This window comes from Pygoscelis adeliae, unplaced genomic scaffold (genome assembly GCF_000699105.1).
Source record: "Pygoscelis adeliae isolate BGI_AS28 unplaced genomic scaffold, ASM69910v1 Scaffold139, whole genome shotgun sequence".
In the NCBI taxonomy this organism is placed as follows: Eukaryota; Metazoa; Chordata; class Aves; order Sphenisciformes; family Spheniscidae; genus Pygoscelis; species Pygoscelis adeliae.
Window position 1 is genome coordinate 1963250 of NW_008825613.1, and position 10833 is coordinate 1974082.

The 10833-nt window shown below is 52.5% G+C and overlaps 1 protein-coding gene across 1 annotated transcript; it reads right to left on the minus strand.

The window, feature by feature from the left end:
• Positions 1-29: 29 nt before the first annotated feature.
• Positions 30-4285, minus strand: LOC103924289 (lipase member M-like). Its single transcript, XM_009332781.1, has 9 exons — positions 4184-4285; positions 3703-3820; positions 3038-3236; positions 2813-2922; positions 2364-2500; positions 1497-1643; positions 940-1011; positions 446-511; positions 30-263 (listed from the first exon to the last, which is right to left on the minus strand). Exons 1-9 carry the CDS (start codon positions 4283-4285, stop codon positions 30-32), a joined length of 1185 nt encoding a protein of 394 aa, XP_009331056.1.
• Between the last annotated feature and the right edge of the window lie 6548 nt (positions 4286-10833).

Below are 10833 nucleotides of genomic sequence, written 5' to 3' on the forward strand. Positions count from 1 at the left end.
GGTGGCTCCTCCTTCTCGGGACAGCACATTCATGGATTTTGCTCCATCAGAGCGACCATCTGCCTGTACATGCGCTGAGGGGCGTCCCAACCCCAGTGGTGGTCAAAATGGTTCCAGTCGGGGAAGTGCTCATGACGAATGAGGTTGGTGATGCGGGGGAGCAAGCGCTTGGTCTCCAGAGGGGGATTCACCCAGTCCTCCCCACCACTCCACAGGGCGGTCGGCACTGTCATGTCTTCTATCCTGTACACGGGGGGAGTGGCCTGGGAGGGGGGAAACGCTCCAGTTATTTGCAGGCTCTGACACTAATAGCACTAATGGATAGGGTGTGCTGTCCTTGGCATCCCAAAGGACTGGGGCAACTCTGGCCACTGGAGGATGCTGCCCCCATCCTCGTCCTAGCCAGCCTCATCCTTTGCTCCTCCTTCCACAAGTCCCCATTTACCTGGTTGTACTTCTCCTGGTTCTTCTTCCCATAGTCAAACTGCTTGAACTCCCCAGTTTTGGCAGTCTGGAAAGCAGAGGCAAAAGGTTAACCCCGTGCAGGTAATGCCCAGGATCAGCCCCACCGCAAGCAAAGGGCAGCAGCAGGGTCCAGGTGAGTGCTCTCTGCCCAGCACAGCCGTGGTGTGGCACTTGCTGGTGTCTGTCCTGTGGGCCAGAGCAAAGAGGGAGTCCCAAAAACACCTACATGGGGTCCTTACCCGGGATGGAGATGAGCATCTGGGTGGCTCTGCCTTGGCCAGCCAGAAGCAGTAGCTAGGAGCTGTGGCTTTTGAGACACCTTGGTGCAGCAACTTAAAAATCACTTTTATTGGCTTTGTCTGATTCTACCTCCTTACCTGTCTCCAGGGTGAATGAAGCAGCATTGTAAAATACCGTATTCACAGATTAAAAGAAAAAGCATTGGTTACAGTCGTTATAAAAATCAGTCTCTACCTGTCCCCAGTGGAGAAGAGTTTTTACTGATGTATAGTCTGGAAAATGAGCTAGGTATACATCCAGTCGGCTCTGCAGGAAGAAAGAATTATTTTCTAAGTGAGTTGGGAATGATGAAAATCTGTCTAGGCAAAAAAAATCATTCTGTCTTATAACTGCAATATAAACATTCTATGCTCCAGCAGCTTTATTCTGTTCAGAGCTAGGAGTAGCTTTTAAAGGTAAACCAGTTAACCACCACTTTAAAATGGAAATACAACTGGTTCAGTCATTTTTTTGCTATTTTTTTCTATAAACTTGTTGCAGGTCAGCAGAAAATGAGGCAGGAGTTACCTTTCCTTTGCAGACAAGACCACAAGTGATTCTTTCCTACTGAAGCCTCCATTAGGTTTAACACCCCAACACCACTGGAAGAAATCTCAAAAAACTGCTGCCTTGAACAGTGCTTTTCATACCTTATTTTGGTTTTTTATACTCATTTTTGTATTTCATTAGCTATCTCCAGGTGTCTAGAAAAACTGGAGATGGCTGTGACCTAGAGAGGCTGATGCACTCACCACATTCAAGTTCTTCTTGTTGTACCCGCCAATAAGGAAGATCTCGTTTTCACAGACTTCAGCTGTTAGCAGGTTGCTGCACGTCTTGGCAAGGGTGGCTCTCTCCGTCCTCCCCACCAGAGTCAGCTGTTTTGTTCCAAATATTGCCTGCAAGAACACAAGGAAACAGGTCATGGTGGGTCCTGCAACACATGTCCCCTCTCCACAAGAACCACTTGTCCCCATCCAGGGCTGACAGGCAACTCCTCAATATGGTTGTTGACACATTTGGGCTAGCCAGCCTCATGAGGAGGTTGACCCAACCACCAGTTGGGTCACACCCAACTCTCAGAGCAGCATGAAACCATCACCATCCTTTCCACACCATGCTGTAGTCCCCATCATCCTGGTGCATCCTCTCTATGGTACCAGCTTCCAAAGCTCAGCCCAGGATGGCCAGACTCATACCACTCATCTGCCACCTCTGTTGACACATGCTCCTCAGGTGGAGCACATTCAGGGAGAGTGCCAGCTCCCCTTTCAGCCTTTCTCCAGCCGCTGGAGCAAAGGGTGGAAGGGAGGTGGTGTGGGGCTGCTCTGAGCTGGGCTACGGGACTGGGGTGTGGTGAGGTCAATAAGCAAAAACATAAACAGGAATGATAGAGAGGTACGGATATTTTAAACAGTGAAATCTGGTTGTGCTCGACTGGGTGGAAAGGGACATCCCTGCTGTTTGGGATCTTGGGACCTCGGGACCTCTCATCTGCCCACACATGTCTCCAATGCCTGTCACAGGCATGGGCTCAGTGCACAGCAGCAACACGAGGAACATGAGTTGCTGAAAGCTCCTGGGTTTCAGTAGTAATAATACACAAACACCTCATGTACCTTCAGTACCGCATCTGGTAAAAACGCTATCTTTAGCACGGGGCCTTTGACGTGATGAAAGGTGTAGAGAGGAGCCAGTGCAAAGAAGAGTTTGATTTTCTCAGCCAGGTGTGGCATGCTTGAAAACGCTATGAAACCTGAAAAGCAGTGAGACATCACGACGATAACCCCAACAGCAACAATGCTCATCCCAGACCTCCTTTTTGAGACACAGGGTTTGAACAAAACTAAATGCTCCTGGATGTCAGCACAGCCCAGGATGGCTGGGCAAGACGTAGCAAACCTCTCCCATGCAGAAGGACCAAGAAGTCAGGTAGGAAAAGTGGCCCCATGGGCCAACACAGCCCTGTCCTCAGCAGTCTTCAGGTTGGGACAGATATTGATGTCCCTCTCCCGTGGCATCCTGGCGCCCTGCTCCCACCCACTGCCAGCTCCTCCTCCTCACTCACCCAGAGAGTTGCCTTGAGCGTGGCCGACGTAGAACAGTTTCTCCTGCCTGGTTTGCCTTAGGATGAAGCCCACCATGGCGGGGAGGTCGTACATGGCCATCTCGTGGAAGCTGGGGAGCAAGGGGAGAAGCTGGAGGAGGTGCCCATCTCCCAACCTCCCATGGACCTCAGGTGGTCGGCGCTGGCAGCCCAGAATCCCAGCCCCATCCTTGGTGGCATTCTCACCTGAAATCCCAAAACTCCTCTTGGTCGACAGAAAGGTTCAGGTGCCGTCGGGACCAGCTGTTCCCCCGGCTGTTTCCAATCCAGACGTCGTACCCTGTGTCTGCGAGGATGAAGCCCAGGCTGCTGTTGGGGAGGTTGTCCACCCAGTCACCACCATCTAAACTGAACCCGTGCACTATCAACACAGGTGACCTGGCTCCTGAAAGAGGAGAAATCGGGTTCTTCACACAAGAAAACCCCTTCCCATATGGAAATAAAACAGTTCTGTGCATCTCAGTATTATTTTCTGCAGGCTGCACATTAAACTTTCTCTCCTCCCATGATTTCCCTGCCTCTGCTGGTGCTTGTTTTGTTTGAAGGACTTTTGCCACCCCTGGCCCTGAGCTATCAGGAAACCTTGGACCAGGGCAAGGGGCTTGCTCCAGCTAAGGAGCCACTGGGGCTCGCTGGGTCACGCTGCCCCATCCCGGATGCAACAAAACACAATAATGAATTACTGCATTCCCAGGGACAGCTCAAGGCAGCTGGGCAAAAACTTCTTATCCCTCTTCCAGCTGCCGAAACTGTGTCTGAAGGCACAGGCATTCACACTGGCTTCCCCTTGCACACTGCCTCATCTCTGAGCACAGTCAGGGCTGCTTCACCCTTGGTGAAACTGAGCCCACCTGAGTGCCCAGCATCGCCCTTGCCATGGGGAATCCGGTTGAGGCTGAGGAAGTAGCCGTCTTCTGTCAGCACATCGTACTCCTCGCTGGGATACCCGTGGAAACGGATCTTCTGGCTCTGCAGGGACAACAGTCCGAGGGGAGAGGGTGACCCGTTTGTGTCCATCATCCTGTGCCTGACCCAACAACACCCACTCCCACCACCCAAGCTCTCCAGTGTCACCTCCACCTGCACACACGAGACCTGAAGGTCCATCTATGTTAGAGGAAGACCAGAGAGAGGCCAACCTCAAGCTGAGAGCATGAAGTGAGTGACACCCATGCAAATATAGGAAACTCTTGGTGCCCCAAGCCCTTTGGCTGACCCTGGGTGCAGATGCCAGGGTAAGGGATGGGGAGATCCCAGCTGGACTCTCAGGGAGGAATTGGGCCCAGGGAAGCCCAGGTCCTGCAGAGGTCTGTTTGATCCCCCAGCACTTACGATGTTCATGAACTGCTCGGGGTTGTCATGGCTCACTCCAGCACATGGGATGGCATTGCCCAGCCCCTGGGCCAGGCACAGGGCCACCAGCAGCAGCCACATCTCGCGTCTCCACAGCACCTGGGGGATAACGGGGTTGGCATAAGCAGGATGGTGAGTGCGCCAGAGGCACGAGCAAATGCTGTGCAGCTCCAGCACTGCTGGCAGGGCTGCCAAAGCCTGATGCTGCAATGTGGAGTGGGCATTTCCATCCCAAACCATGTCAGCTGCGGTACCATACAGGACCCTCTGCCAGCGACTGGGCACTCAGCAGCATCCTGCAGCTGAAGCCAGCTGAGCAAAAGCACCCAGTGGCACACAGGTGACAAGGGCTGAGGGTCCCCAGGGGATGCAGGGGAAGAAATGGAAAGAGGCCACATCTGGCCTGGGGGGCTCTGAGCTGAGCACAGCTGGGGCTGGCAGGGGCTCAGGGAAAGCCATGTCTGCAGCTGCTCTCCTGCCCTTTTGCCCTTCACCAGGACTCCTTCTCCAGACACTACCAGAGGCTACCCAGGTCTCTGGTTTGACCCCACAGAGCTGCTTTTATGGTCCCCACCTTGAGTGTTAAAGCCTGCTGGTGCTGCCGCACATCACCTGGCACAAGTGAGTCCCCTCTCCAGATGAGGGTGACTGCTCTGTGGGGATGTGCCCAGCCTCTGAGAGCCCATTGTCCACCTGAGAGCCACATCCACACCGTGCAGGTGGAGGGCCACCGGCTTAAGCTTTGCATTTGTAGAGGTGTCTTAATATGCCAGTATTATCTCCCACCAAAATCCACCTCATAATGCTTCCCAATCCCCTGTGCACTTAGGAACCCACCCCAAGCATCTCTTGCTGGTCCAGCTGCAACTGCATTGTGGGACAAGCAGCCTCCAGCCACCCCCTCTCTGGGAAAAGCATCAGGATGCTGATTCCCCGAAAGCATCCTCCCCCAAGCAGGAAGGGTCGTGTCGGAGGTCTGGTCTGCAGGAGCTCCCCTGCTCCATCCCTGCTTTGGATGGTTTATAGCTCATCACCACATGTTCCTGATGTGCCCTGCCATCCTCAGCACCCCAGCCCAAGGAGATCCAGACTTCAGGCCAGGTCCAGCGAAGTCCATTTCCCTGGTGTCCCTGTTGCATGAGGTAGAAAAGACTCTGCCTCTCAGAGGAGGTGTCTGGGTGCATTTTCCCAGCATACTTCCAGCATGGAAAGGTCTTCCTGGGCTGCTCAGGAAAATGGAAACACCTACGCACTGCATAGCACCATGTAAGCAACAGAAAAAACTCACTATCACACACTAAAAAAAAGTGTCAACTCAAGTCTTGCTCTGCGTTCAAGTCCACCACCAACATTTTGGTGCCTACATCTCCCTGTGCAGATGAGGACATCCTGGGATTAAAGTGCTGTGATGGTCAGAGGAAGGTGAGGTTGGATGAGCCTGTGATCCTGCTAAACCCAATCTGGCCCTTGTCCTGCCCGGCTGCCAAACACCAGCGACTAGAGGCTGGATCCATTGGTGCAAAACACCATTTTAAGGTGCTTTTAGCCTATAGCCCCTCCAAACTGCATGTGGAAGGAGGGAAAGAAGCACAGAAGGAAGGTAGGAAGGACAGAAGGAAGGAAGGAATTACAGTGGCTGCCTTCTCACCAGGCTCAATTGCACACGAACGTAGGCAAGATGTTGCAGGCCATGCCTGGGGACATCAGAGACAGACCAAATTACTGAAATAGCAACCTCAGCAAGCAGTGTGGATTACAAGGGACTGAGAAGCCAAGCCTGCACAGGAATTAGGAGATGCCAGAGGGGGCCTCCCCATGCCAGATATAACAATATGCTTCCCCGTGCTGTTTTCCTGTTGCAAAACCCACCCTGAGTTTTCATACCAATTGCATTTTCTTGATGAGCACGTCACTTAGGAAACAGCTTCTTTCCCTTGGGTCTACACCTTGGCTTTCAAGGCTTGGCTGGACAAAACTAGGGCTGGCCTGAGCTAGCACTGGGGATGGTCCTGCTCTGAGTAGGAAGTTGGACCAGAGGTCTGCAGAAGTCCCCTCCAAAAAGCCATGGCTGGCCTGGACCCAGCCGAAGTGGCCTTTCCCCATCCCCTGGGCAGAGAGGTCTCCAACCCTGCCAGGCTCTGCCCCCACGGTCCATCTGCCCTACATCTGGAGCCAACCCTGCACATCATCATATGCAAGAGGACCTTTCACTGCGCCATGATCGGCAACAGCCCACAGGCCTGTGGTTTCTGTGGCTCACGCCCAGCTCACATCCCTGCACATTTTGTGATGAGGATTTCCTCCACCCAACACCCCCTCGCCCAGCTCCTGAGCAGTGGCACTAAGATTTTCCATATGTCTTGGAGGTCACCACCATAGCTGAAGGCTCTGCTGCCCACATCAGTGGCATCCAGATATTACGGTGGCACACCATGGTAACCATGACCTGTGACAAGCTGTGCCACAAAGCCCACAGATGCCAGTGAGAGCGCTGACAAGCATTCAGCCACTTACAGAAGCAACTCCTTCTGGTATCCCAAGAGATTAAAGCCTTTGTGGCAAAGGAGGAAGGATTAGTCACTGCGCATACCTGTGGCATTCAGCAAGCAATAATAGACTCCTGGGTTTTGATGTAAAAACACAGTAGGAACACATAAAGACCAGCCAAAATGACAGTCCCCACCTCCTGCACCCAAGCCTCAGGATCACACAAGTCATCAGAGTTGTGTCTATCCCCAGGTACCCAGCGCAGTCCGGAGCCAGCCTGCGGTGGAGCATTCCCTGCTCCTGCCCCAGCAGGGGAGGACTTGGCAGAGGACATGTCAGCTCACTGCCTCACAGGGGACCTGCCCATGCTGTCCAGCAAGCCTTGCCTCCACAGAGTTCAACCACAGCAGGGCCGTCTCCTCCAGCCCCCGACTGCCCATCTCCAGCTGGCGCAGCTGCATGCTGCCATGCTTCAGAGCTTCAGCACTGCCTGATGGCACACCTGGGCTCAGACCCCAGGTGTTTTGGACCACTCAACTCAGATGTGGGTCCTCCCACTTGCCTCTTGCACCAAGCCAAAGTATGTACCAGAGCACATCAACAAACTTGAGAAGAGCCCAACAGTGCCTTCCTCAGAAGAGAGACTGCAACACGTCCCACCATCCAAATCCAGAACCGCTGTCTCTAGTGGCAAACTGCTGCTCAGCTGTGAGTCCCTGGGCATAGGCAAGCAGCATGGAGGAGAGCAGAGATGGTCTCTGCTCCTTCTCAGAGGTGCCATTCCTCATGCATCAGCCCTGGATAATCCAACCAAGCCAAAGCTAGGGGTGCAGGACACCCCATCCCCTCCACACAGGCAAAATGGGTGGAGACCCAGGAAAATGTCTAACCACAGCACTCCCTCAGCTCACCGGGAAACACCAGAGCTCAGGCTTGCAAAAAACAAGGAGGTCAGATGCAGAACTGCAAAGCAGACCCTTCAGAGAACACTTTAACTGCGATGGTGACCAAAACGCCCAAGTTCTCCACACATAAAATGAACAGTTGGAAGGATAATAAAGCCTCTTGACTTAGTTGGGATCCTTTCTTTCAGCAACAGTCTGGGCTAGAAGGAGAGCACACACTGCACATCAACCTGACCTGCTGCTCCAGGCCCGTCCGTGCAGTCAGGAGGATCGGCGGCACTGAGTGAACCCATCCTCTCAGCTTATAAATAGACAGGGAGAGGCTGGGACTTGTCCGTCAACATTTGAAAGCCCAGTCACTCTCCAATCACACTGCCTGCTCTTCCTCTCCAGCCCAATGATTCAGATGTGGCAACCCGAACCCCAGGGTCTCAGCAGCAAAGCGCCACATCTTGAAGGTAGTTAACAAGCTGTTGGGCAATGTCCCCATCACCGGGAACACCCAGGCCTTGTGGCATCCTGCAATTGGGAGTTGCATTTTTGGCATACCTCTGCAGAGGGATTCCAGCTGCCTCGTCTGTAATATGAAGGGCAGCATGCTCTGGGGTTGCCAGAAAGGTGCCAGCTACTCATGTTTAGCTTTCCTGGTGTAGGTACCGGTTGGCAATGCATGTCAGCTCTGCGTGTCAGCAGCAGGCACAGGGATGACCACGCTGCCTAGAGGAGGTGGCGCAACCATGCCTGGGTTGAAAGGGAAGAGGCAGAGCTCACCCAGGAAAGAAGGAAGAAATACCAGGTTCACATGACACTGATGGTCCGACTTTTATCAGTGTGGAGATCCCAAGAGTGGAAATCCAAAGGGTGCAAAGCAAACTCACATGGGCAGACGTGACAATCAGCCCTCCACAATGGCTCTGCGTCCACAGGCCCCTTCAACCACATGTCTTCCAGCCCCATCACCTCTCCTCCTGCCAGAAGAGCAATGGTGGTGGGAAGGGACCTCTGGGTTCTGCATCCCAGCCTCCCGCTCACAGCAGGACTGTCGCCAGCAGCCATGGCTCTGTCTAGTTGAGGTGGACCCATGTGACTGCAGAGCAGCATCCAGGAAAAAGCCAGGTGGAGGAAAACAAGCATAACCAGCCTGGTATATGGGACAATCATCCCTGAGCCAGCAATTAATGCATTAACGGTTTCTGATCTACTCTGTTTCACAGCTCCTGTGCAGTGCTCACTGAGCATGAGACTGGGGTCCCACCTGGGTGTACTTCCATATGTCTCATGGTTGAGATATTGGACCTCTCCACTTTCTGTCAGCTGGGGAAAACAGGACAGTCAGCATGGGAGCTGCACAAGGCCATAGCCCAGATCCTCTCTTCCTTGCACCACCCCAATGGACCCTCAAGAGCTTGCTGAGAACCTGGGACCCCCTCTTCTCCTGGTGGGATGTGGGTACTGATGCACAGACCAAACCACAGTGGCACCTGCTGCCAAGCCAGGGCCAGTGGAGCCCTGGGACAGCAGGCTCACAGTTCACACGCCCCAATGTATTGCCTTTGACTATGGTCCCTGCATGTAAGACAAATAATAAGATCTGAAATATTGGCCATAAACATTGTTTTGAAAGTCCTCTCCCCATGCCACAGCCCTGCTCATACCCTCCCTGGGCATTTACTGCCAGCCACCCCTGGAGACTGTCTGCCCTGGCCATGTTGATGTGCCCTTGGTTTTGAACTGCTTTTGGATGTGACTTTCATGGCAGCAAAGATATTAAGTAAGAAGGATTGCTCCTGCCTGTGGGTTATGCAAGTCCCAGGAAACGCAAGTCTGACAGCGGAGTCCCAGTTGGTGCCTTGATCTGAACAAGCAACAAATGTGTTTTGCCACCATCAGGTCTCTGCAGGACAACCAGCAAGTCAGGCTCTTTGCAGGCAGCTTCAAGTCCAAAGTCTGTGATGGAACAGGTCATCTGGGTTAGAAGAAAGCCCAGACTGGGACCGAATTGGAACCCACTCATTTCACAGCACAACCATTCGATACTCAAGTCAGGCTGCATTATTTCCAGGGCCAAATCAGCCTGACTGCAGAAAACCCCTTTCAAACCAGCTCTAGCCCTCTTCCTTGGGTCCTGACTCATGAGCCTTAATGGCAGTTTGTATCAGGTTATTCAAGAACATCTCTTTGGAAAGCAAATTGGATTTGTGCAGCAAGACATGAGGTGATAGGTCTATTGTCAATGACTGCCTATACGTTGGTCTAAGGCAGGTTTGCCTGAGCAGGTTGCTCTTCCTGCAGCCGGGTGCATAAGAGACATGGATCTGCCCTGGCTGGAGACGATGTAGGTGTCCCATGCACACAGCGGCAGCATCCGCTCCATAGATGCTTACTTCTTCTTGAATTAGGGTGCCAGCACAAATGCCATCATCCTCCCTGAGAAACAGAGCAGCCTGTTCTCACGCAGTGGGAGGATCTCCATCTTACTGACTGATATGTTTGTTCAGTGCTACCAAAACAAGTAGGTTTTGCTTTTGCACCAGATTGCTCTGAGGTGGTGACTGCAGGCCATGGAGATGTCCAACCCTGTCTTCCATGGACCAAGCTTATCCACAGCCCTGGAAGGACAGTGTCACCTCCGTTGAAGGAGCTCAAGGAATGACTGTCCAGGTGAGGAATCAGCCCAACAGAAGACAGAATGGGTCACAAAGTGCTCATGACTTTTGGAGTGGTATTACTAGTGAGCAGAATATTTCCTCTGTCAGTGTGAAATACCTCTGGCTTGGATGGACCCACGCTTATTGTGGTTTTCACCAACAGAATTATTGTTTGCTTGTTTTCCTAAATTTAAATGCTCACATGAACATTTAAATGCTCATGCAGGATGTGGCACTTTGCAAGAGCTTCATTTAATTACAGGGCCTTTGGGTGCCGTTCCCACACCCAGCTGAGGTCCTGGAGTAAGCGGGCTGGTTTGGTAAATCAGTGCGAGGATGTAACCATTCACATGGCATTTCTTTGAGCACAAATATCAGTACTCAAATTCAGGGCTCATGGTGCTGATAGCACAGTCCAAGCAATCCAAAAGGCAGCATTTATTTACTTGCAAACTTGTCCTGTAGCCTTTTTCCAAACTCTTTTACAGTGGCTTGTGCAAACCAGAGCATGTATCTGTAATGCTTCTGGTGCATATAGCATGTTCAGCAGAGGATGTTTAGTTTTTTGAAGAATGTGGAGAGGACACAG

Bases quoted from the DNA above. Each gene is read 5' to 3' on its own strand.
- LOC103924289 (XM_009332781.1), bottom strand. From the start codon at position 4,285: ATGTGGCTGCTGCTGGTGGCCCTGTGCCTGGCCCAGGGGCTGGGCAAT. The intron at 3,237-3,702 runs GTGGGCTCAGTT...CTCCTCTTTCAG, and splicing joins GGGCGATGCTGGGCACTCAG to GAGCCAGGTCACCTGTGTTG. The intron at 512-939 runs GTAGAGACTGAT...TCTGCTTTCCAG, and splicing joins CTCTTCTCCACTGGGGACAG to ACTGCCAAAACTGGGGAGTT.